This window comes from Rhipicephalus microplus, chromosome 1 (assembly GCF_043290135.1).
Source record: "Rhipicephalus microplus isolate Deutch F79 chromosome 1, USDA_Rmic, whole genome shotgun sequence".
Classification (NCBI taxonomy): Eukaryota; Metazoa; Arthropoda; class Arachnida; order Ixodida; family Ixodidae; genus Rhipicephalus; species Rhipicephalus microplus.
In genome coordinates this window covers 245,904,279-245,931,492 of record NC_134700.1, presented here as the reverse complement: position 1 = coordinate 245,931,492, position 27,214 = coordinate 245,904,279, and the positions used below count along the sequence as shown (strand labels likewise).

At 46.5% G+C, this 27,214-nt stretch overlaps 2 protein-coding genes across 4 annotated transcripts in view; both read left to right on the top strand.

Moving 5' to 3' along the window:
* The window catches only part of LOC142814169 (uncharacterized), a 578,033-nt gene that overhangs the window by 56,683 nt on the left and 494,136 nt on the right, over positions 1 to 27,214 (top strand). The gene's annotated exons all lie outside the window — the stretch shown is intronic.
* LOC119164209 (arylsulfatase B) lies at positions 5,338 to 26,415 on the top strand. 3 transcript variants are annotated; one of them, XR_012894828.1, is made up of 11 exons: positions 5,344 to 5,420; positions 6,933 to 7,046; positions 9,082 to 9,241; positions 10,305 to 10,417; positions 13,834 to 13,950; positions 16,309 to 16,440; positions 16,987 to 17,113; positions 18,543 to 18,836; positions 23,986 to 24,248; positions 24,792 to 24,934; positions 25,775 to 25,912. XR_012894828.1 is itself a non-coding variant. In XM_075892144.1 (11 exons), exons 1-11 carry the CDS (start codon positions 5,388 to 5,390, stop codon positions 25,901 to 25,903), a joined length of 1,671 nt encoding a protein of 556 aa, XP_075748259.1. In that variant the 5' UTR covers positions 5,344 to 5,387; the 3' UTR covers positions 25,904 to 26,415. The 3 variants fall into 3 exon arrangements, 2 of the variants coding, with proteins under 2 accessions (XP_075748269.1, XP_075748259.1); XM_075892144.1 differs by having other exon boundaries at positions 24,746 to 24,934; positions 25,775 to 26,415; XM_075892154.1 differs by lacking the exon at positions 6,933 to 7,046 and having other exon boundaries at positions 5,338 to 5,420; positions 24,746 to 24,934; positions 25,775 to 26,415.

Here is a 27,214-nt window from a genome sequence, read left to right as displayed (position 1 = left end):
AAAGCACGCCGTGAGGAGGCTGAAAGGCGAGAAGTAGAACGTCGCGAGCGCGAGGAGGCCGAAAGACAAGAGCGCCTAGAGTTGAAACGACTAGAATTGGCAATCCTACAGTGTTCGCAGGCGCCTAGCGTAGCTTCTCCGACGATTCAGGTCAGCGGTTTTAGAATTCGGGACCAACTGCCACCGTTCGTAGTAGGCGAGGACATGGCGAAGTATCTCGTCAAGTTTGAACACGTCTGTGAGCGAAACGCTTTGGAGCGGTCTCTTTGGGCGCGGAACCTGCTAGCTCTTCTTCCCGGCGAAGTGTCCGACGCGATAACTTGCTTGTCGAGGGAAGCGTTCGAGAGCTATGACGAGGTTAAGGAAGTGCTCTTGAGACGTTATAAGTTGTCACCCGAGGCTTTCAGGCAAAGGTTCCGGTATGCTGAAAAGGGGAATGAGTCACACGTTGACTTCGCGTTTCGTCTTAAAGCCGATTTGATTGAATGGCTCAAGGGCGAAGGTGTTTATGACGACCGCGATAAAGTGGTGGAATGCGTTGCATTGGAGCAATTCTACCGCTGCATCGAGGAGGATGTCAGACTTTGGCTGCAGGACAGACTTGGGGAAGTACAGTTAAATAAGGCAGCTGAGTTAGCTGAGGAGTATTATGCTCGCCGAAAGTTGCATAGCAGGGCAGTGCGCGTTGAAAAGGATGAAAGGAAAGAGGGCTTTTCAAGGAAACCTGATCAACGGAAATCCGCTCCGCACCGTAATTTCAAGAAGGAACCGTCTCTTACGAAGGACAGTGTAGGGGAAGGGCAAACAGAAGCGGAGAAATCGAGTGAGGTTTCTACCACACAGGCATTAGAACCGGAAAACAAACGGAAGCCGCTAATCTGCTACAACTGTAAAAAGGAAGGGCACATCGCGAGAAACTGTCAGGAAAAGTTTGCCTTCGCAACGATCCGAGAATCAGAAAAAAACATTCGGTTGTTGGAGCCGTATCTCCAAGAAATTAGGGTCAATGAGAAAACGTGCCGAGCACTTAGAGACTCAGCGGCAACCATGGACGTTGTCCATCCTTCATTGGTGTCTCCGGATGATTTCACAGGAGAATGCGCGTGGATCAGGCAAGTCGCCGAGGAGCAGAGTGTTCGCTTACCAATCGCCACCGTTGTCATTGAAGGCCCGTTCGGTAAACTTCGCACCGAAGCGGCTGTGTCTGCCGCGCTAAATGATCGTTTTCCTTATCTTTTCTCCAACAACTCGGAGCAGCTTCTCAAAGAGCAGGGCAAATCGTTCTTCCCCAACTTAGCGTGCATGGCCCTCACGCGATCGCAAACGCGGAAGCCTGATCTGGTTCAATGCAGTGAACTCTCAAGTGACCTTGTCGGCGGGTCGACGGAACCCCAGAAAGGAAATTTTCCGCATGAGTCATGTGAGCAGTCACGCGAGCGGCCCGTCGCGAAAGCGGTCGGCACGGCCGGCGCGGTAGGGGGAGACGACATGGCGCCATTGAGTCAGAGCGAGAGGGTTGCAACGCTCTCGCCTGTAGCGGAAAGTTGGAGCGAGCTGCCGAGAGTTGATCGAGAGACGCTCATTCGAGAGCAGCGTGAGGACCTCTCGATTGAAGCGCTAGTGGAAAGCCACAAAAACGCGGCACAAGTGCTGTCGAAGGAGCACTGCGAGAAATCGGTGAAGAAGCGTGCTTTTGAAGTTGATAATCAGGTAATGCTGCTGCAGCCGTCCAAAAGGAACAAGCTTGAGGTTGATTGGGTAGGGCCCGCAAAAGTAGTATCGAAGCTTTCCGATACCAATTGTGAAGAGAAATTAGGAAGGCGGCCGAACAAAATTTATCACAGTAACTTGAAAGCAGTCGTAAATTTACTTTTAAGTGCTTCAGAGGAAGAGGAAGCAGAAATTTTGAGTTCGAGTGAGGTAATCGAAGGGGGATCGAAAGTAATCCGGGAGCAGATAAACCTAGAGCCTAGCGTAAGTGAAGGAGGACCTGAGAAAGAGGACCTGAGAAAGACTGTTTCCGAGTTTGGGTATGTGTTGTCGGACCGTCCCGGAGAAACGACGGTGATCGAACACGATATCAAGCTAAGCGGTGAGGAGTCAATCAGTAGCAAGCTGTATCGTTGTTCCCTTGTGGAACGTCGCAAGTGTGAGCCGCTCTTGGTGCCGCATAGGTATCGCCGCCTAAAAGTGGCCGGTTACTGAAGTGGAGCATGTTGCTCCACAGCGCAACTTTGACGTTCGTTAAAAAAAAAAAAGGAAAGGTAAACGCTAATGCAGGTGCATTGAGCAGTGCGTTCCAGCTAGTACCTTCTCAACCTTTCGGTTTCTCGTTGGCGATTCGGGGAAAAATTTTGACCTCATCACGACCTGGGCTGAGCGCTCTCGTTTGGAGTGATCTCAAGGGGCCAACTTTATGTGGTATTCTAATTCGTTGCGTTGTTGTAATTGTGAAAAATTCAAGTTCTTACTTTAAGAGTCTTTTGTCCCACGTGTGCCTCTTGATGTAGAGGGAACAAAATTCCGATAGACACGTAGATAGGTATATGTTGTACTATACTTTGTCTGGTGTTCTGTCGGGTGACCGAGGGCACTTGCGTGTGTCGTGTGTTGTCTGTTGTCGATCCGGTCTTGGCAAGTTGCAGAACCGTCGACAAGTGCTGAAGCCGAAGATGGTCAGAAGAGACGAGTGAAGCTGGTCGACAAGTTGTGGCGACAAGCCAGTGGAGCTGGGATCCGTCGTCAAGAATGGGCTGTATTCCCGGAACAGTTTGGAGCTGTATTCTCCCTATGGCCCTGGAGGCGAACCTGGAGGGACCTGGCGAACGAGCGCACCTGACATCCGAGCCCCGTGGAAGCAGCTCGTCTTTCCGGTGCATTGTCTGGCGGCGGGGGTGCTGTTATGCCAGCGAGTCCTCGTCAAACGGCCGTGCCTCTGAAAACGGCAATCTGGGTCAAGGCCTGCCCGCAGTCTGCCTGGCGCGAACGGCGTAAACACGCGCGGCGCGTCTCTGGCCCCCGTGCATTGAGTCATCTACGCACGTGACAGCGAGCCGGCGGCCGCGTGCCTGGTGGTCTGACGCATGGCGCGGCGCGCCATTGGAGGAGTCTGCCCTGACGACAAAGCGGCGCTTCTGATTGGACATTTTGGTTGGACCCGGTGTAAATAAAAGAAGCCCTGCGGCGCGTCGCGATCGGCGGTCCTATGTGAGTGAGAGGAGGCCCCGTGTCGGAGAGCCGGCATGTGTGTGAGTCGGCGGTTTTAGGCGAAAAGCTGACCTATGTGTTAGAGAGAAGAGCTCGGCTTTTCGAGTCTCTGTCGGCCCCAGTGCCGAAATTGTAACGCTTCTGTATATATGCTGTACATAAACCTTGTTTAACTCACCGTCGTCTCGTCCGCTCGTCTTATCAGCTCTGCGCAGAAGCAGTCGCGAGCTGATAAACATACGCTACGCGACAGTGGTGGCTTCGGCGGGATCGGCCCGTCGTTCGCAACAGTGGTGGAAGCGGCGGGATCGGTCCGTTTCTCAACAGTGGTGGAAGCGGCGGGATCGGTACGCTACTCAACACTGCACCCAAGGACGAGTAACGTCGCCGCGCATTGCGTCAGACTCGCCAGACAGGAAGGCGCCAGCTCGCTGGCTGAGGTGACTCACTGCACGTGCGCGGCAGAAAGGCGCCGTCGCGTGATGACGCCGTTGAGTTGTTCATCGCGTCAGGCGGGCTCGCGTGCTGGCCTTGACACAGATTTCCTTTTTCCGAAACATGGACGTTCGCTGCGGACTCGCAGGCATAACAGTACACAGTTGTCCGGCACACGGCCTCCCGGGCCTGTTTTCCTGCCCGGACTGCACCATCGGTCCGGCAAATAGTTTCAACTGTCAGCGCTCTTTCGAAGTTGTCCATGGCTTACTCATGTGGAAGTTCTCAGTAGAAACCGATGCGCGCGTGCTCGGCACCATGGTTGCGGCGAAGTGGGTGACGTCACTCACGAAGCCGCCAATGGCGTGCGTGCTTGGGTACGACGCTGAGAACGACGTAACTGATAGCTCAGCCAATAGAGACCGCACTTGACACTGCTGCCGAACGTTTTTTTTTTTTTCGTTTCTCCTAGCACTATACAGCTTTCGCTATCAAAAGCAGAGATACAATTATTGTCCCACTCCTCGCTGTAATACCCATTGCCTTGAGAGTAAATGAAATGACATGAAACGTACGCCGCTACGCGGTAAAGTTATCTAATTGGAACACCACTGGTTCAAACGTATCTTCAAAGTGATGTTGCGTTGGTGGAACGGTGGCGAGTAAAGCGGTAAAAACTTCGCTGTGTGAAACACCGGCGCCCACTACATGCTTCACGCCTACTCATGGTTCCCCGTTAGTGGAGCTGAAGCATCCTTCCCTACATGCCCCTTCGCAAATATTTATTGCACCGTTTATTCATTTACATATATGATGCCTAATTCAAGCACTTTTGACTATATCACAGTGTAGGGAGACTGTGTAGTATAAAAAACCTAATGCGGTTTATTATTTCGTGTAAAGGTCAAGGTGGCGGCATTCATGCCAATATGTGTGTTTACCACGCGTTTCCTTACCACAGACCAGCGGTATTGCCTAGTTTATCAAAGACGATAGCCTTTCTTGGGGTACTTTGACGCAAAAAAAATTTTGTCTGTCCGTCTGCTTGTACATTTGTCTGTTAGTCCGTTGAAACGATACTCCAAACGGCCAAATCCAACCCCATCCGCAGCGCCCACCAACATTGCTCAAGTTTTAGCATTCATACTTCTGCGACTGTCAATTAAAAAGCAATTATCGCGCATATCTGAGGCACGATAACAACACGTCAATGATCTGTATGTGTGTTTTTATAGTGGAGAAGGCATACGTAGGTAATTCTAAGGACCGTAGCGTTTATCACGCTGCGCTGACAATGCAACGCTATGCTCGAAAAGGCAAGTGTTGCCAACGCTTTGCTAAGACGACACGGTGGTGGCACCTGCCCGTCGCTTCGCGTTCTACACCTTATCGCCTCCGAGACAGGGACGCACGCCTTCCTTCGTGTTCGAAGACAACTGCCAGAGAGAGCTCGTGTCTCACGTGCCTCGTTGCGCTCGTTCGCCTTCGCTGCACGGATCGAGGCACTCTAAAGCAGTGCCTATAAAATACAATTCACCGTTTTCTCGCACAGAACATCAAATAAACGTTTTGTTCACTCTCTCCAGAAGCGAGACTATCGTCTTTCGATGACATTTGCAGTGAAACATGCAAATATGGGGCCCATTTTTTTCTTTGTTATAGTAGCACAAACATGCCCTCCCACGTTCTCTTTGCACACAGGACGAACGTAATTCAACGGCCAAGGCAGTGCAAAAGGCCCAGCCATGTCTCGATGGTTCACAACGTGCACTCTATTGGTAAGTATTGATTTATGCGCCACAACGATTTTCATTGTACGATTAGAACGAAAAAGAGACAGTTTGTTCAGCCTTTCTAGCTTCTGGAGTTGCTTCACGCAGTAAGCGCGAGTGCACACATCGTTCACTCAAACGCGATTTTTATTTAGGTAAAAAATATTTCATTTGCGGAACTTTTTTTTTTGTGCCGTGGCGCATGGAATTCCTTCCTGACGCCACCTTGCTAAAAGCTACTGCTACGCGAGCTCAGGTACACATTTCGTGAGTCCATATAGGTGAAAGACTCGTTCTGATCCCTGTTGTTCAAACGCCTACGACGTCGTTACGTATGTACACAAACACACGCGCGATCGTAGAACAGTAAGACTAGTTGATCCCCCTCCGTATTTCCCGGCTACGCCCGTGGTTCATATACCTCCATCTTAGCTCCCGTTTGTTTTTCTTGTTTTTATCGTATGACACCATGAACGTTGACCGTCTAAATAAACTCGAATATGTAGGTCAAAGCAATATTGATTGATTGATATGTTGGGTTTAACGTCCCAAAACCACCATATGATTATGAGCGACGCCGTAGTGGAGGGCTCCGGAAATTTCGACCACCTGGGGTTCTTTAACGTGCACCCAAATCTGAGCACACGGGCCTACAGCATTTCGCCTCCATCGGAAATGCAGCCGCTGCAGCCGGGATTCGAACCCGCGACCTGCGGGTCAGCAGCCGAGTACCTTGGCCACTAGACCACCGCGGCGGGGCAAAAGCTATATATATATATATATATATATATATATATATATATATATATATATATATATATATATATATATATATATATATATATATATATATATATATATATATATATATATATATATATATATATATATATATATATATATATATATATATATTCTAGACATATTCAGTCCAACTAGAATTCCGCACTAACCCTGTTTCGTCTTTCGAAAATTCAATAAACAGGGAGCTCTCAATATATGATTCTAGCTTCAGTTAGATTATTTCCGATGGAGGCGGAAATGTTGTAGGCCCGTGTACTCAGATTTGGGTGCACGTTAAAGAACCCCAGGTGGTTTAAATTTCCGGAGCCCTCCACTACGGCATCTCTCATAATCATATAGTGGTTTTGGGACGTTAAACCCCACAAATCAATCAATCAGTTAGATTATTCGGTGTGTTGCCCCGCCGCAGTGGTCTAGTGGCTAAGATACGCGGCTGCTGACCCACAGTTCGCGGGATTGAATCCCGGCTGCGGCGGCTTCATTTTCGGTAGAAGCGGAATTGCTGTAAGCCCGTGTGCTCAGACTCGGGTGCACGTTAAAGAACCTCAGGTGGTCGAAATTTCCGGAGCCCTCCACTACCGTGTCTCTCATAATCATATGGTGGTTTTGAGACGTTAAAATCCACTAATCAATCAATCAAATCAATATCAATTACTCGGTGTGTTTTTAATGTGCCGGAAAGTTTTGTTCAAACGGAGTATATTTGATTTGCAGGTGGTTGGTGGCGGCATCGGCGCCTTATTAGGCTACGGAATGTATGCTTTTCTTGAGTACAGGCACCAGCAAGCGAGAAAACCACACATCATTTTCATACTCGCCGATGACCTGGTGAGTCGCGGGGGTCAACATTACAATTTATGGCACCATACTGTGGCCTGTGCTATATGTATCAACGAGTAACACAGTCATAGTGCAAGAATACTTTAGGTGAGCGAACGCCACGAAGCGAGCGCTTGGCGTGGAGGGACCGATTATGTTCTCGTTTGCGGCATGCCGATAGATGGCGCGCCGGACTGAGGACCGAGGTGAGCTGCTGGCGAATTCCGCTAAGCACATCCGGAAGGCACGTGGGCGACAGTTTTCAAATCTGAGAAAACCGGGTTATCGCGCGATAACCCAAGCGGCGCCGCGAAAGAGGGGGTGATAAGGGAGGAGGTTGACGGTGCGGTGAGGGTGTTGTGGCGATGATAAATGAGCGCCGCTACTTTCCTATGTCACGGGGCTTTCCTACACCGAGAAGGCGGGGAGGGGGGGAGAGCTGGGGCAAAGTTTGTAGCGCCATCTCAAGGGCTCCTTGCGAAGCAGAACATTATCGGGCAGCGGATAGTCCCAGAGTTCGTTCACCTAAACTATTCTTGCACCGTGAATACGGTAAACGCAGCTCGGAACACCAGATTACGTTTACCTTGTTACCAGAGCGCGTACTTGAGTGAAGTTTCGTTTCAAACCAAATCAAAATATTTCATGTTAATACATATACAGATAAAAAATCATTCGTTACCTGTAGCCAAAATATAGTTGAATGTCCGATAAGAAATGCATTTGAAGTCCTAGCTCAGCAGTGGACTGAGAAAATTTGGGGCAGCTTCGTACTGCGAAGACTGAAGAGAGAGTGTAGCAAGTGGTGTTCCTTTTTTTCCCTTTCCCTTCCCTCATCCTCACTGTCTCTTCCTTTTTCCACCCCTCGATATACTAATACTATCGCTGGGCCACGTTGTGCCCTTCTACGTTGCCCATCTCCCTTTCAATCCTTCTCACCCTCCGTCCCCTATCCCAACCAATAATACTATATGTGATTATATTATGTGCTTCTTTCATCTCTCCTCTTTTTCACCATCCCAATTCCCTCAACATTAGCAACGCGGCACAAGAAATGCGTCGGCAGTGCCGTTCCTATAACAGCCGCCACTGTTGATGCGTATGCTCCGTGTGACACAAGCGGAGCGTGATTAGCCTTCAACACGGCGGAGACGCACGGAGTGGCCGCTAGATGGCAGCAGAGGAGATATATTAATAGTCTTAACGGATAGCGGTTACGGACACTAGCGGTTGCGGTTGACAACTACGGCGTCCTTGTTATCTTATAACAGCTTTCAATGTAAAAAAATTTGAATCCCTCGAATGAGTGTAACATGCTTGAAACAATCTCAAACGCCGTGGTCGATCAATTCAGTGGTGTAACATTTGATGAAAGTTGTTGCGTAATACGAGCTGCACACGTTTCTACCGCATTTCGACGATAGGTCAGGTATTTCAAGAGTATAACTGAAAAATACTACAGCATACAGCATTTATGGAGTTAATGATGATGATGAGTGGGGCGAAGCGTCGGTCCGTCCATCCGTTTGTGTGTGTGTGTCTGCCTGTCTGTCTGTTCGTACGCCATTCTATCAAACTCATCGCCCCACACATCATCATTCACTCTGTGGATATGATGTGTGGGTGGCTACGACAACGCAGGACAGAGAAGGGACTGAGCCACAGGGTAAGGAGCTTGGCCTGTAAAAGTAGCCAAATAGTTGAGACAAAACTTTTCCCGCCAACCGCCAAAAAAATAGAAAAAAAGAAACAGATAGTCTGGCATGATCGACGTAGCTAAATCTGGCAACATTGTGGCCTGACGCGCCGAACAGATGGGATGGTAGAAATTTCCTGAGCCCTTCACTATACACAGCGAGTCTCATAACCATATCGTGCTTTTGATACCTAAAATTTCAGTAATTATTAGTAGTAGTGCACGCGAACCTATGCGAACGCAGCAACTAATATCAGAAACTCAGGTACGTTGCCAGTATACTGCTCCCCCTCTTTCTACTAGTAGTAGCTTTAACTACTATTACCTTTGTTTGTTGTGTCGACGCAGGGTTGGGCGGACGTCAGCTTCCACGGATCTCCCCAGATCCCGACACCCAATCTAGACGCGCTGGCGGCTGACGGAGTTGTGCTCAACAACTACTACGTGCACCCCACCTGCACTGCCTCCCGCGGTGCACTCATGACCGGTCTCTACTCGATACGATACGGTACGTCCACACACCCGTGGCGTCGCTTTTCCGCTGGTCAGGGTAAGATGGAAGTTTGAAGACAGGAACGTCTTTGGCAGAGAGCGTCAACGTTTCGATAAGTGGTCTGCTTCCAGGCAGCGACAGCTTGAAGAAGGCCCTTTTCGAAACTTTCGCTCTTATTGTTTGCGTGTTGCTCTCACAGCACTGCACTCCGGCGGCCAGAGAGAGAAGTTACGATAAGAAGAGCATGTCAGGGAACAAACGGGTCGTAAGGACATATTAGTCGAAATCACGAAGTGGGCACGTATAGGCGTATACTTCCCGAAAGAATGGTGATTATTTTCTCACTGATTCAGCGCGTTCGAGACCTTATATCTGCCCCTATAGCACACGAGCCACTGATGACTCGAAAATTCATCACGCATGTACTCCAAATGATCAGGTAACTGTCATTTGCATTGAACACTATCTTATAATAAACCATTCATACTGTTTCTTCCACTAAACATTTATCTGTGTATTTTACAATGCAAATCGACATGACCCCGAAGTAGACGTTTTTGATATTGTAAAATAACTAATCGATGTCATGCTACTGTTGTTTTGTGAAATGGTGCAAGAGCCTTAATGGATTTTTTTTTATTTTGCCCCGCAGCATCACTGTTGCGGCTTTTGTAAATTGAGATAACTATAGACGGGATTCACGCAAGCGCAAGCGCGCCAGGATGGGGCAGAATGCCACGTACGCCGATAGTTATAGCGCGAGAACAAAACGACGACACAGAGACATGAAGGACACGAAAGACACGAAAGTCCTTCTTGTCTCTGTGTCGTCGTTTTGTTCTCACGCTATAACTATCGTCATGCCATACCAACTAGCCCAAGCTGCCACACTTCTAAGCCACGTACGCGTATCAGATTCAGAAGCTTGAGGGCATTCCGTGGCCGCAAGAAGCAAGGGTAAGAGTTAATCGCAAAAGCCCATAGGAGAGGCCTCTGCCCTGCAATGAGCGCAGCCAGGCTGGTCGTCATGGTGGTGGCGGTGAAGTGGGCGCGCTTACACTTGTCCCTCGCGCAACAGGTCTGCAGAACACACCGATTCAGCCTGGCCAACCATACGGGCTGGACCTCAAGTACACTCTCCTTCCTCAACATTTGAAGAGGCTCGGCTACCAGACTCACCTCATCGGAAAGGTCAGTGAGATATGGGTTTAATGCGTACTGCACGCGCCCCCGTTTTGTAAAACGGAGGGTAGAAAGAACGCGAAAAAAAAAGGAGTGTGGGCAAAATGGAGTTGTGGCCACACGTATACACACAAGAAGGAGGGTTTAATCGGGAATGGCGCTCTATTTGCTGAAAGAGTGGTTGAATTCAGGCGAAGCTCAACTCTGAGATCTTGACAACACTAAGGCAGGACAGTGAACACACGATGCTCTGTCCTGTGATTCGTCGGTTTTGCCTGTCCTCTCCATGGTTTTGAGTGACTCTTGAAAAGCTCTAGCTTAGAAAATTCGTATTGTATATACACAGCAGCTATTCTGCTTAACAATGCTAGATTTATCTTTCCCTAAGGTCTCAAGATATTTGGGTGATCGTAGAATCGCCGTTTCTTCTTGTCTCTGGGTAAAAAAATGATATCCATATTTAATGATGAGTAATTATAGATTCGCTGTTATGCTTGGACATGTTAGCGAAATGTCGCTTAGGGGCTAAACTTTGCGGACTATCAGTCTTGAATGAGAGGGAACAGCGAAGTCGTGTTTCATCAGCGATCGCTTGTAATGTACCAATTTGAATGGGATGCGCTTCATGGCAAAGGATACCTCACAGCTTGAGCATTTAGTGTTATGAAAGCTATTGCGCTTTCCAACTGCGTTTGGCCGCTATTATTAAAGAAATTAATTTCAGTGTTCCATTTCATATTGCTCATGACTGTACATATGTACATAAATTCATATCTTCTAATAGTAAACCAAGGTTTCTTTTTTACATATTTTTGCGTAACGAGTAAGTATCTGTGACGTAAAGTGCATTTTTTTTTGTTGAAGCAATATTTGAAGTGGAAACTTAAGGTACGTTGTTCTTTGTTAATATTGAGTAATTATAGTAAGTTCATACAAGTTCGGGTGAAGAGAAAAAATTGAAGGCGACTTTGCACTAGGAGTGTAAAACCTGAAGGAAGCGTGAAACTGAGCAGCCTTCTTTGCGTCTCTTCGATTTTCTCTTTCTTGCCTCTTCTCATTGTTTCTGTTTTGTATTTTCCGGCTTTTTTTTTATTCGTCTCTATTTTTGTGCCTATTTTTCTCCTTTATTTCTCATCTCTCGCCTGCTTCCTCTTTTTTTTTAATTTTATGCGTGGCTCTATCCGCGTTACGGGCCCCTAAAGCTCCCCGCACTTAATCATCGAGGCGCTCGAAGAGCAAGAGGAAGAAGACTTCTCTTCAGCGCTAACGCGTGCTACAGATGAGTGATTTCGTAATAAAAAAAAAACAACCTCAACATCGCCGCACGGTGGACGGGTATTTGGGGAGATAAAGAATCGGAACAGATGGTGATGCGATGTGTGGTTTTTGTCTGCTTTGATATGCATGAGTGGCGCAAGGCTGATTAAGGTTCATAAGTGAACTTTATCTTAAAGGTCCCAGAAACAACATCTGAAAGTATACGAATACGAGCGCGTTTATTATCTCCCCCGCTTTTCCCGCCCTTGCGGTACTTTTCGTGATGCCACGTGACGTTAGGATGAAACAGGCTGCTGATTGGTCGATATACGAGAAGTACCTTTTGTCAATTGCCTCCCACCCTCTTCGCCATGCAGTCGCATGTCAGTTCTGCCTCGCATGACGGGCACGCGTAAACCTATATTTCGCTTTTTTTGCGCATTTCCGACTGCGCAAGCGCAGATAGAATCGTGTAGTTGATTGATTGATTGATTGATTGATTGATTGATTGATTGATATGCAGGGTTTAATCTCCCAAAACCACCATATGAGTATGAGAGACGCCGTAGTGGAGGCCTCCGGAAGTTTCGACCACCTGGGGTTCTTTATAACGTGCACCCAAATCTGAGCACACGGGCCTACAGCATTTTCGCCTCCATCGAAAATGCAGCAGCCGCAGCCGGGATTCGATCCCGCGACCTGCGGGTCAGCAGCCGACTACCTTAGCCTCTATAGACCACCGCGGCGGGGCGATGAAGAATCGTGTAGTTGAAAAGCGCGAAATCCTGCAGTGTGGCTCCACACCTGGTGTTGACACTTGACGTCTCTTACGAAGAAATAACTGGAGGAGAAGAGAGCGCTCGTAGGAAGGGCAATGAACACGAGAAACTTCGCCTCGCCTTTGAATCCGGTGTGCTATAGGGGTTCTTTAAATCAATTTCCAATGCTATTTTAACTATGACTGATGGGGCGAAACACATGCGCGCGTCTATATTGCGCTGCCGCGCGCGCTTTTTTTTTTTTTCGTGCTTACGCAACCTGCTCGTTCCACGTGCCACAACCTTGCGCGAACCGTGCATGAATGTCTGAGAACATTACCCACTATATTTTAGAATCTTGCGATAAGACTGCGCGCCCGAAATGATCGGAGAATCACGATCGACAACCAATATTAATTGTAATCTGCGTTCGACCGTAATCCTGCTCCCCCCCCCCACTTCCTTTCACCACCTCCTTGCATTACCGAGTGGTTATGATGGATAACTGAGTGGTTATGGAGGCCACCTTCAGATCGTGGGGCGCTGGTTCGAGTTCTGACTTCCCAAAAAAAGTAGCAATATCAGAGAAGCTAGTTGGGAGAGCTGGTGCGTATTGACTACAGACATAACTAATTAGCGCGAAAACTACAAACAAGGGACGCAACGCGTCCTGTCTGTTGTGTTCACGTTGTTCGTTGTTTCTACGCTAATTGTGTCTGTATTCGCCATAAATATTTTTTCTATACCGTTTTTTTCTGGCTTTTTTCTCCCTCTCTCTTATGTTATCTTTTTGTAACACTTATTTCACCCATCAGATTAATTGCAGAAGTGACGACTGACGTGATAACCCACATTGTCGAAAAATGTTCACGTATACGATACGTTGTATAGTTACGAATTGGTAAATATCGAGTATACTGCTGAATTACTGAAAAAATGCAATGCTTTAGCGGTGACGACGTTACTTGCATTGCGCTACAGCCAAGACTTTTTACACGTCAGTGGTTTAGTTAGTTCATCAACGGTTTTGCAGCACGGTTTGCCGCCTCCTTCAATACACGGCACCGCAGTGTATAGAGTATGGATGCATCAGCGTGGTGTCGCATCGTGGCCGCAGTCGATAGGCAAAACGCCAATGTTTATCTCGCAGAGTGACAGAAAACAATAGGCATAGAAATCACTGTGTGGTTAGATATGCAGTTCGATGGGGTGTGGTCTTGAGAAGATTTTGCGCAGGATACCAGCTCTATTTCATGCTTGCATCTATACTTTCGATTGTGTGACAGCAAGATGTTTTTTCTTGTCACATTCAACTTTTGCTTCGGAACGAAGGATGACTGAATCTGCTTATTAGTTGGTCGTTGATGTACTTGTCCACATTTCGGCACACTATCGAACACTCACCTGCAGTGGCACCTGGGCAGTTACCGCTACGAGTACACGCCTACCCGGAGAGGATTCGACTCTTTCTACGGATTTTACTACGGGCACGAAGACTACTATACCCACATGCTACATCACACACAGGTATTGTTTGCCTCAAGTACTCCACTAGCGTGAACTTGTAGCTATATAGCATTGAGCAATGACGTTAAGCACTGCTTGTCATTTGCTGGAGCGTGCCCTGTCAGCGGACGCAAATTTTATTCGCACTGTTTGCACTCCTTCGCTTTATTTTGGGCGACTTGCGCTCCCAAACCACTGCAATAACACAACCTAAAAAAATATCATATTTAGTCATAAGTACAAGTGCGATAGTGACAAAGGCCGTATGCACATGATCGCAGTGGATACTAAGCTGCATCGAAGGTATACGAAGTAAATCCCGATGAAGGTAAATGGCGTAAACATAAACTCTAACATCTTAACCGGGAGCGTAATGTATGACAGATGTTAAATATAAACCTGAGGTGATCAGACATAACACTTTAAGTGATCAAACAGAAGTGGTTCAGAAAGGAAGCACGCTGGGAAATTAACTTAAAATCAGCAGTGAATACTGGAATTGGGTGTAATGACGTCATGCGAACGACTGCGACCGTTATCGCGATAGTTGAGTACGGCTTAAAGTCGCGTGATGGCTATCACAGATGACGTCACGGAGAAAAGCGAATTTCAAAGTGACGTACTGGAAAGAGCCGCAAAACGAATCGCGAACGTAAATAGGCGCGATGCATTGCTGACGTATTTGTCTGGCACTGACTGCTAAAATGCCGCAGAATTTTCATGCCGGCGCACTCACAGAAGTACAGCGCAGTGGAAAATGTTTTGATTGATATGTGGGGTTTAACGTCCCAAAACCACCATATGATTATGAAAGACGCCGTAGCGGAGGGCTCCGGAAATTTCGACCACCTGGGGTTTTTTAACGTGCACCCAAATCTGAGCACACGGGCCTACAGCATTTCGCCTCCATCGGAAATGCAGCCGCTGCAGCCGGGATTCGATCTTGCGACCTGCGGGTCAGCAGCCGAGTACCATAGATATTCCGCGGCGGGGCCAGTGGAAAATGTTACCATGTCATTTCTTCATATCTCTTTGATGTGGTCCTGCCCTTTTTCATTGCTTTTTTTTTCTTGTATGCTCAGCTGCTCGAAGTTTTCTCGTTGCTGAGAAGACACAAAAATCTGACAGACAACGAGCGGGAGGGCAAAGAGCTAAACATAAAGCAGGCAGGCGGTGAAGTGAGACCATAAGGTTTATTTATACTTCCTGGAAGAGAATAGGAACTCTTCAAGCTTAAATTCACGCGGCGTACAACACCTAATTACGATACTCGGATAGAAAGTCTATATCCCGAGCTCACACAAAAATGGAAGCACTGTTTGGAGAACTGACACCGCATCAAGCTAAGAAATCACCAAGAAACTCGATCCTCAGTGCAGCAGACATCAATGAATCGTTCGGCTATACGAACAAATTTTGGGAAGAAGGTAGCAGTGTAAGCCGTACCAAAATGACAGTCTAGTACCCAAGAAAGCACTCCAACCTCTGCTTTGTCTATCTCACCTCGCGAACTAAGAAGGTGTTCAATGAGAAGGAGGAGAGGTCAACCTTGAAAGCGGCCTGCTACTCCACACGGGGGTAAGGGGAAAAGGGAAAGAAAGAGGAGAGTATGATGAGGGGTGATTGTGGTATAGCACAATGAGTCACTGCACACAATGTCTCGTTCGGTGCAGTACACGCACAAAAGTCTCTACATGATCAGATTCTCTAAAGACGGGAATCTAAACCTGTCTTGCTTAGAAATGCGAGCAGGCCCTTTAAACTGCGTTGAGCGTGATCCACACGTTCTCAAGCACCCAAAAGAACTAAATTTTAATGTGACACATGGTGCTCGATGCCCTGAATTATACCGACATTATTATGTTTCCAACAACAGTGCTCTATCTTTTTTTTTTCACGCTCACTGCTAACACAACGTCCTGGCCATATATACGCCAAAGGATATAGAGCTCAAGCAGTGGCGTTAGTTCGGGACAACCAATGCAGTGGCGCGAAACTATGAACTCTGGGCGGTCCAGCGGGCCCGTGAAGCGGCGGAGATGCAAGAACTTGGCGTCCCGACATGGGCGACTTGAGCCCGTGCACCATTAATCTGCCGGACAATAAAAAAAAATTTTTCCCCGTTCACTGTGGGGAGACCGTCATACGGGCTATATATAAAAGCCTTTCACGCAACCGTCATTTTGCTTGGACAGCCTGAATGATACCTGCATCGCATTTGTGTGCGGTGTTCTCTTCGCGAAGCTGACTTTTCTGCCATATCCGTTTCGAAAAAGAAAAAAATTATATATCTCGCCTGATCACGCCTCCTGTCCCCGGCTCCCGTTCTTTTCGTTGTTTCTGTAACAGAAACTATAGAGGTTGAATGACTGCTTTCAGGACGGAAAACAAGTCTCGGGTCTCGACCTATGGAACGGCACGGATCCCGCACATGACGCCATGGGCGTCTACGGCACTGAACTGTTCACCAATAAAGCTGTGCGCCTCATCGAGAATTTGGATAAGTCAAAGGTACGCTCACTGTTTCACTTAGTTAAACATTAGGCAGATCTCACGCACCTTGGAAATCGACGTTATGCGAAGCATGCGGAGGGAAGGTGATTTGTAATTTTTTTTTTTATTGAGTGAAACGTTACGATATAACGGTAAAGATATGCACAAATGTTGTACTCACAGACATGCGTTAAACTGTCGCATGTCACTCTTTCGTGACGATGCCATGAGCAACATTAGAAACACTATAAGCGGTACGTTGATATGTAGCGCTTGTGCCAGCGAGGATGGCGAATGGAGAAAGAAAAAAAAAGGAGACGTTCAAATCATTACTGTTTGTTGAAACCTGGTTTAGACCAACCGACGAGCTGCGTCACGTCAGCGATCGCCCAGTTGATGTCACTGCGCGTTGAAAGAGGTTGGTCACGCGTAGGAAAGATGCGCGAGCTTGTATGGAAAAGGGGGAGGGGGTGAAAAAAAGTCGGCGCCTGTTAACTGGCCCTTTTAATCATATCCCGTCTGAAGTTTGCCATGTTTCAACACAGTCCAGGCTTTCTCTTCCAGCCTCAGTTTCTGTATCTGAGCCACCAGGCGACCCATTCTGGAAACTATGATGAGCCACTTCAGGCGCCGAAAAATAACATGGACAAGTTTCCTTACATCGGGGAGAATAATCGGACTATCTACGCCGGTAAGCGGAACCTTGTGGTTTCAGTGCCTTTCATATGTGAATGCAATATTTTTCAGGAGCTTTTCAATATACATGTAGTATTAAATGGGGCTCTCCAAGGTAATATATATATATATATATATATATATATATATATATATATATATATATATATATATATATATATATATATATATATATATATATATATATATATATATATATATATATATATATATATCACGAAGCCGCATGGCCAGGGGTATACAAAAGCTTTGCATGTTTGTAACTTCAAACGTGGACGCACTTTGTGGCCACAAACGGTTGGTTGTCGAGTTTCACTTTCCACCATAGAACTATAAGGGACGCCGTAGTGGAGTTAAAGAACCAGAAGACGGCCATGGCTTTTCGTATGCTGACCAAACTTCTGTATGACAGAGCATCCTCGATATCCAGTTTTTTTTTTTCCTCCCAGTTTTCGCTTAGGGCACATCTTAATCTTTAACCTGATATGTTTTTAGTCAGCCTACTATTTTGCTTTTCTTTGCCGATTGGGGATGTAGAACGCGCAGTGCTGTGTTTTAACTAGATGCTGAGTGTGGACACTAACATGTTACTGAGTGATAAAACACCCGTCAGTGCGATTCGACAGCTGCCGTGCACGTTTATATAATCAACAATGTTGTAGGCCCGGCAGTCATGTTGTATGTTATCATTGGCTATTTTTGATTGATTTGTGGGGTTTAACGTCCCAAAACCACGATATGATTATGAGAGACACCGTAGTGGAGGGCTCCGGAAATTTTGACCACCTGGGGTTCTTTAACGTGCACCCAAATCTGAGCACACGGGCCTACAACATTTCCGCCTCCATCGGAAATGCAGCCGCCGCAGCCGGGATTCGAACCCGCGCCCTGCGGGTCAGCAGCCGAGTACCTTAGCCACTAGACCACCATTGGCTATTTTTGTGCATGACTTCTTGAAGGCGGTTACATGTGACACTACAAAAAGTACCTAAATCGAATAAAGCTCAGTTGGTAGTTCCGCACTGGTCCTGTTGTATTTGTGTCTTTCATCCCGTCTTTAGTGCTGGTTAACTTCGCACATGTCGCACCAACTTGCCTAGACAAAAGCACTCCTATAATAAATCACCTTTTATTATTATTGACGAGAAAGTCCATGCGAAAGCATTCACTGACTGTGTCGTACTTTGTGTTCTTAGTCGCATTTTTTTGTATTCTGAAAAGCAGTCACTACGCGGCTCAAGACTTTAACACTTGTCATAGCTTCAAGAGGTGGCTCTAGTTGTTTATCAACGTATAACATGGTGCGCAAGACGAGCTAAAGCTGCTCGCGTCGGGAGCAGCTAACAATAATTGGGAAACTCGCACACTATACACTACTACAGAAGTCATAAATAATTGATCGGCGATTAGTGATGGACGTGCAGGGATGGTCGACTCGCTCGATGAGGCTGTCGGGAGCGTGGTGCGAGCGCTGGGCGAAGCCGGCATGCTGCAGGACAGCGTGATCGTCTTCAGCGCTGACAACGGCGGCGTTCCCTGGGGATACATGGCCTCGCGTGGCATCAACTGGCCGCTACGCGGCGCCAAGTCTTCTCCTTGGGAAGGCGCATCCAGGGCGGCCGCTTTTGTGTGGTCGCCGCTGCTGGACAAAAGTCGCCGCGTCTCCGATCAACTCATGCACATTACCGACTGGCTGCCCACATTCTACGCTCTTGCCGGTGAGTTGTTGAGGAGGATGACAGTCTGGCGGCACATGCGGGGTAGGTGACGATGAATCAATCATAGATGAATAAATTTATGGATTAAAGAAACTTTTGCAGGAATTGATTCGTGAGGCAACTCCGCGGTATACTAAATTCGTTCGATGATTACTTGGGAAAAGTGGTTCATTACTGCGTGAATGTCCGCCAGCAGGACGTGTCTATCACCCACCATCAAAAGCACTGGTGGCGCGTCGCCTCTGCCCCAGGAGTGAAGCGTCCTGACGACATGGGTTCGTAATGCGACATCAGTGTACCGTACCGCCTTTCGCGCACTACAAGCCCGGACAATCAGCGCCGACGTGAATACAATACGGACCGTGATACCACGCAAGAGGTTCAAGACAAGTAAGCTGGTATACAAAGTAAAATAAGGGACCCAATAGCAAACGCGTCTTGACAAAGGTGATTTGCCTGACGTCAATATCCAGCGCACATGGCGACTTGCGAAATTGTTATGCACCATGCACTCGGAGGCGTCTTCCAATGGGTGCGAAGACTCGGCCATACGTCCTGTGCACTGTAAAAAGTTTCGGGAGTAACTGCCTGGTTAACCCTAAAAGGGCGCTTTGCTCCCACAAGGGACGAAATGTACGCAAAAGTTTGCACACGGCACGGCAACAATTTGGCACTTTTCTTTCTTGCGGGAAGCGAAGCGCTCTTTTTCGGAGTAACTGCAGATGTGTACGCAGCGTGTGCAAACGACCCATCAGTGTATAGCCAGAAGTTTTTTTCGGGGGGGGGGGGGGGGGATGGGCACCTCCTTGATTTCGGGAGGGGCACCCCCTTGAAATGGTCATTTGTCGCTCTCTATACCATGGCGAAAAAAAAATTCGGGGGTGGGAGGCACGGGCCCGGTGCGCTAGCTACACCCATGCATCAGTGCCCACATAACCACGTTTCCTTCCAAGCGGTGCCGTCGCGGAACGTAATAATAAATGTTTGGTTTTAACGTCCCCAAACCACCATATGATTATCACAGACGCCGTGGTGGAGGGCTCCGGAAATTTCGACCTCCTGCGGTTCTTTAACATGCAGCTAAATCTAAGTGCATATGGTCCTTAAGCATTCTCGCCACCATCGAAAATGCAGCCGCCGCGGCCGGGATTCGATTCCGCGACCTGCGGGTCAGAAGCCGAGTGCCTTAGCCAGTAGACCGCCGTAGCGGGACGTGGTGTCGTGGTTAGCGTTCGAGTTCCTATATACGCTCCCAACCTAAAGATAGCAAATACAGTAAATCTAGTTAGTGTACACGCGCAGGGGTTATGAGCTCGAACAACGTGTGTTACAGTAAATTTTCTGAAATTTCTTAATGTGATGATTGTACATGTAATCACGCGGGTCAAGTCAACAAAGAACTGACTTTTTTCTTCGCGAAAAGTAATTGTTCCCTTGACGAGTATCGGGTGAAGTAACCGTTTAGGAGTAACCGTGATGGGGGAGTCCCTTCGCGGTTAGCCAAAAATGAATGAATGGCTGTGTCAAGTTACTCCCCTAAAGGAGCAACCTCGATGCCCCTCTATACCTCCTTTACTTCTTAGAGTGTACAAAAGCGAGGAAAGGCCGGCAATCACGGCATTTTGTGAAAGCGTTACAAAGTTGTGGTTGGAAGAAACCCTCAATACGTCGCAGTGTGTCAGGCCACTCGACAAAGTGCGTCCAATTTTACTTTTTAATGTTACTTATGGTGCAGCCCAAAAGTGTTTTCAGGCGCACTGCTGCAGTTTGAGTCTATTCAACCACGTGACAAGTACACGAAAATACACTGTATACGTGGTTTGGTGCGAAGGGAAAAAAAGCTGCATTTCACAGCTTGACTGGCCCCTTCACCTAGAAAAAATCTAAACTACAAATTTACAAAAATTGTTACCTTACTGGTCATGATCCATTCCAACGACAAGGCTTATTTGCTACGTGCTGCATGCCATTGAACCATTCACTGTAGAGCAGTAGCACGAACAATTGGACTAGTTGGTATTGATTCATGATCAGACCGGATAAGGCGTGTCTGTGTGCGCGCCTTATCCAGTCTGAACATTTAATGCCGGTCTAGCTCCGGCGTGCGACAGTTGGTTATATGCTCGTATGGACCCGCTGATGGCGTTTCCTAGGGTGTACGCGTATAGTAGTACATTTCAGAACCGAATCGAATATGAATACAAATCGAATAGTGAGGAGGATGAGAAACATTGATTGGGCGCCATGTACTGATGTTGAGCGGGCGAGAGTCCACTGTTGGCCAGGCAGCCAGGAGAGCTTGGTCCCTGGCGGCTCTCTCTGCCCGCTCAGTGACCCACACTTGTGTTTCCGGGTCGGAGCTGAGCAGCGTTGTCTTCCACTGCTGAGGGGTAGTGATACGCGCAACCCGAGGATTATGAAGTTGCTGCGTTTTCGGGCAGCCCCGGAGGTTATAGTAAATCGCTGCGGGACGGTCTTATCTTGCCTCCTAGTTATATCTCACCCCGGCTGGATCATTCCCATAAGGTCGGGTTGCCTTCTTGCAGGACTCACGCCTTTTCTCAGTCTTTCATACCTCGCACCTCTGAGGACTGGAACCGGCTTCCCGCATCAGCGGCAACCATTGTAAATCACCTTCATTTCAAAAGTGTCTTAGCTAGTTACGTGTAATTACAGCCAACAAAGTATTGTATTACCCGATGCTGTGTTGTTCCTGTACAGTATTTATTTTCTTGTCGTTTTTCCTGTCTTGATGTAATTCTCATCATTCCCGCGTTTTTGTTTGCCATAAAGCCTGTTAGCTAACCTGTATAATTAAGATCTTCTGCTTGATGTAAGATTCGCCGCTGCATTTTGTAAACATTTTTTTTTCTTTTCTTTTTCAACCACTCCCCTCTGTAATGCCGTTTGGCCCTGAGGGTATTGCAAATAAATAAAAAAATAAATAAATATCTGCATTCTCTCTTTGGTAGAGTTTACAACTGGAGTGATCTTAGGAGTAACTGCATGTTAGAATAAGGGGGTTGGGAAGGTGTTCGTTTGTAGCTGCCCCCAAAATATTTCTTGTCTCTTTGAAGCTTTGTGCGCCGGGATGATACTTCAACCTTACTTGACGATAATTTTCGGTATCTCGATCCTGGAATGTTACCCTGCGGTCACGTGCCGTCGTCCTCGGGATTTCGGCGCCGGTACCCGCATTTCCAGTCAACGAATCACCTTCGGCTCGGAGAATTAATGCTCGAGCCTGGTTGCGGGCGGCCTATCGTTGCCAGGAAGCGATGCATGAACTGGAGCCCAAATTATATGTATGGTGTGGTGCTTGCCATTTCAATTGAAGCTTACCATTTTCAAAGCAGCCCCAGATGGGTAAGGTAACGATTTGCAAGTTTTAATAAGAGAACATTACAATTGATCATAGCCAACACAAAAATACTGTAATTTTTTTTAACTGAGGCAAGCTCGCATACAGCAACTCTTGGTCCTTCAAGGTATTTTGTAACTTAAGAATGAAACAGCAGCGACTGCATTACTCAAGGTAGTACTATATCAACGGCTGTGAAGCAACTAACTAATAGACAAGAATTAAGCAATTTTCATGAGTTAACGTTACCAGTGGCGTACCAACTTTACCGCGGGTGGGGGCGGGGGAATCTAGCTGACTCGCAGCCAGATATACAAATATATATATATATATATATATATATATATATATATATATATATATATATATATATATATATATATATATATATATATATATTCAGGAGAGAACTTTATCGATGCACTCGCACTTTGATACGAGTACGAGTTTGCATACACAGAGGTGAAACGACGCGTTTTCTTAGATATCGCGAAGTTCAATCACACTTTCACAAACCGAGGAATGGCGCCCTTAGCCCAATTTCCACGTCCAATATGCGACGCTCGTCTTGCTATCACACCTCTTTCTCAGAAAAATCACATAAGCAGAGGCTACATATCGCAGCTGGCCAGATGGATTACGAGTTTTAAAAAAATATTTCCACTTGCAGCATAAGGGTGCTTAGTAATTTGTGCGCGTACACATTTCTGTGAGCTCATACTTCCCGAGAGAAAAAGAAATAGAGAGAAATAAGCAGCGCTGCACGTGTGTGCTTCTTTGCTGTACGAGATATATTTTGAGCTGTAAAGGACAATTCAAATTGAGTGAAAACCAACTAGCCCGACTCTTAACTAAGCCTCCAGAGTGCTAAACACCACGGTATTTTACCTTCTCCCTGGTCCCGGGGGTCAAGTTGTGGGGCAGAAGCTGAGCTTCTTCCTACTGAACTCGAGTTCACTTCTTTATTTGTGGCCACTTCGCAAGCTGCCGTTATAGCTAAGTTACTGTAAGCTAGGCTGATAAGGTTTATCATTGACTACAGCGGAAACACTTTTTGGCGTTTCAAAAAACTTAAACATAAAAAAACGATTCGTCACACTCATTGGCTCGCAACAGCTTCGACAAAGCAGCGGTGATGATACATCCTTTTCGAAGAAAATTATTTTCCAGAAGCAGCAAATTCTTGACCGGTCCATAAACAGTTTGTTTGCTTGTTGATCCGTAACTGCACCAACAAGTCACATTAGAATGAACAAGCATAAACAAGTGATGCAATATTATATGGCCCTTATTCGGCGCTTGCCTGCTCTGAAATACTACAGCGCAAGACGCGAAAGCATCACACAGGTGACTCGCACCGTAAAGAGACTACAAGAAAAATCGTCACAGTAGAAATGTAGTAACATTGCCTCTTAACATTTTCATTCTCCCATAATAACATGATTGATTATTGTTATGACAGAAAACTTCGCCTTACTAGGTTTTCCCAGCGTGCCGCCAGAACTTAAGTGACACCCGAGTTTTAAACAAAAACAACTTCGTCTTGTGATATACTGTTCATAGTCCTGCAAGTATACCGAGTGCATGTATCTGGGTTATTGGATGATGAAAACAAGGAAAATTACTCCTCTCTGTTCTTACGTTTCCTTCTTTGAAGCATTAATTCGTTGCTGCCGAATATTTGAAAAAATACTTGCTATTGCAAGCACACACTATTCGATTTGAACACCGCATTGAATACAACTTTATTCAATTCAGTGGTTAAATTCTTAGCGCTTTCCTCCACAGGTGGCTCTACGAGCGACTTAGAACCACTAGATGGCCACGACATGTGGGCAACGTTGTCTCGAGACGAGCCTTCTCAGCGTTCCAACATCGTCTACAATATCGACCCTTTGTGGGACTACGCAGCCATACGAAGCAACAACTTCAAGATTGTCGTAGGTTCCCACGCTGGTGGTAGATTCGACCAACGATTCCCTATTCCAGGAGGACAGAGGCCATCACAGCCTGACCTAGATGGGCTTATGGAAAGAAGTATCACCGCGCAGGTAAGCTCCCTTCTGCAGATGATGAAATATTTCTTCGCTGATCTTTGAGGCCACAAACAGTGGCCTAAGGACTACAAATGCATGCACAAACATAAGTATAGTTGCACCACAGAAAAAATTTCTGGCTACTTGCTACACCCCTGCAGCTGGTAGTTATGCTACGCTATTTCATTCCTTAAAGCAGTGAACATTTTGTGGGGCCACACAGTTAGGCGTGGTCATCGTAAAATGCGACAGCTCGACTGATTAAAAAAGGAGAAAAACTGTGTGAGGGGTGCAGGCAGAATTTTTTTCGGGAGAAGGCACCACCTTGGTATGAAGTGGGAGTTGGGTATGATGCAGATGTGGTCGAGTGTCATTTTGTGGTCTGCATGCCATGCCAAAAAAAATATTTTGGGAAGGGAGGGTGAAAAGGGGGGCACAAATTATATGTGCTAACCCTTGGCTAAGCCTCTGCTAGAGCCCTTGTTCAAATTAGCAGCCTAATCATGTTTCAGGCATTGAAAGCCCTATACGGCAAGCAGGATCTGGGTTTTGCTCTAGGCTGGAGGGCCAACACCTCGTTGAGTTGCCCCGAAGAGCAGTGCGGCGACCAGTCACATTTCCAGTCAGCTGACAACGTGTTCCTCTTCGACTTGGACAAGGACCCCTGCGAATGCAACAACCTGGCCTCCACACACAAACAGGTGCGGCAAGCACACTTTGAACGCAGTGTCTACGTTTTCCTGACGTGAATGTCAGTCCTTTACTTCCAATATAGTGACACAATATGAAGAGGGGAGGGGTGCTGCGATGAACCTTTGCCCTCTTAAGAGAAACTGTGCACGCCTATGTCGAGCACATATGACGTATTTTTAACTATAAAACATGTTTTTCTTACATTATGAACAGTTTTTTGTAAACTTTTTTTAACTTCAAGAACCTTTTCTGGAACACTATCTAACCGATCACGCTCATACATACCCAGATTACACAAAATTCCTTCTAAATAGTCCGAAACTAGAGCTTTAAAAAACTGCTTACGACAAAAAAAATTATGTACAGGAGAAAGCGAGCTGCCGAAGTAGAGCAGCGGCCGTGGTGTCCAGCCAGCTAGAAGCACCAACGTTCCAGGCGCCTCGTGACAACCGTGACAAACGAGGAATATATATATATATATATATATACACATATATATATGTTCGGTTTAATACCAATATTGTGTTATAAGTATGGCAAATTTTTCAAGGTCATGCAGTTTTTCGTTTATTAAAAAAGGCACATTTAACTTTATGCACCAGCATGAAATTTGGTACTCGCAGAAGAAGAGCTACAGAGCCGAAATTGCAGACTGAAGCCCAAAAGCTTTCTTATTGAGTGTGCAAAATTTCTCAACTAAATATGGTACAGTTCATAAGATATAAAGCCAAAACCATGCCAACCTGCTTACCCTACCATACCCCATTATTGTTCTCTTGTTTCACCATGAGCTCAGCCCCTTGTCTCGTGCTGCAGCGAAGTGTGGTTATTGTTTTTGTTTCTCACAGGTACTAGAGTCAATGAACAGCGTCCTAGAAGAATACAGAGCACAGACTGTTCCTCCTATAAAGCCTGCAGTGGACCCAGCATCGTTTCCCGAAAATCACAACGGAACATGGGCTCCCTGGGTTGACTGAATGGAACCGACGCATGTGCACCGTCGCATGTTGGGTAGCGATGCCTTCAATGTTGGGTAGCGATGCCTTCAACCACATCACAAGCACAGGGTAGAGAATGGCAGCACGTTTGTATTTCTTTGCTAGAAGTTATGTGTCCGAGAGGGAAAAGCAAATGACAACTTGGGGGGTTGCCCTCACCACACTGAAGTACAACGAGCTTAAGCCAAGCGAAAAATAAACAAGTAGGGGAAATTTCCCAAGCACGGTATCACAAAAAGCCAATTTTCAGAATAGATATTTAGGGGCTAACAAAGCAAAACAAAAATATGTAAACCTTAAACATTTGGCCAATTAAATGTAAAACACCAAGTTATAAATAATTACCATTTATGTGCCCCAGATAGTTATCAAAGTTTATAAGTATTAAAGAGATACTGGCACAAAATTTTGCGCGCGAGATAGCTGAAGATCGATTTTTGCAAACATATGTACACCATCTGCAAAATATCAACAGCAAATAAGGCGTGGAAGGTATTTCGAATGAATTTGAAAGTTTGCATGCGCAATCCAGCGCTACACATCACACCTGACTGCACCTCGTGGCATTGACGCCCTTGGAAGTGATTGAAGGGTGATCCCTCTGCTTTTCCGACACAACCACGGTGCAGCTGGTACAAGAAGTTATGATGACGTCATCACCATTACTCTTTCGCTGCATTCACGCTACTACTCAGCAGCCGCTCGCGAGTCTGTAGCCCAGTGCACGCTGCTTTCCCGATTTGCGTTCGAAAGAACTTCTTGGGACAGTGCGGAAGTGCATTACAGTTCTGTGTGCTGACGTGGTTGAGCACTGCACACACTAGGTGGTGATTTTGCATCCGAAGGCTTGTTTTTATAGCTCTCTCTCTCAAACTGAAACTGACGTGTGGTTGGTAATGAAGAGCCTGCAATTTGAGGAGCTTATAATTATCCCTCTCGCACAGCAGCAAACTATGTGCCGCATTATGACTAACAGGCCCACAGATACACATTTTAGCAGAATAATGCGAGGCCAAAATTTTTTGTGTTAGTACTTCCATATACCTTTAATAGCGTCACTACTACCATAGTCCCTCAAAAGCTATGGAGGAACTATGGTACTTCGTTAAAAGAGCATCGACCTAAAAATTTTTAAGCTCTTTTTTATTGCAATACGTAGTTAATGACCCACTTATTACTACTAGAAATCTCATTTGCACAAGTGCACAACAGATTATTATTTAGAGACATTTTTAGAGCACCCAGTTGCAGTTTTGGGTTCAACGAGCCCCGAGCTATGCAGGAGGAGAG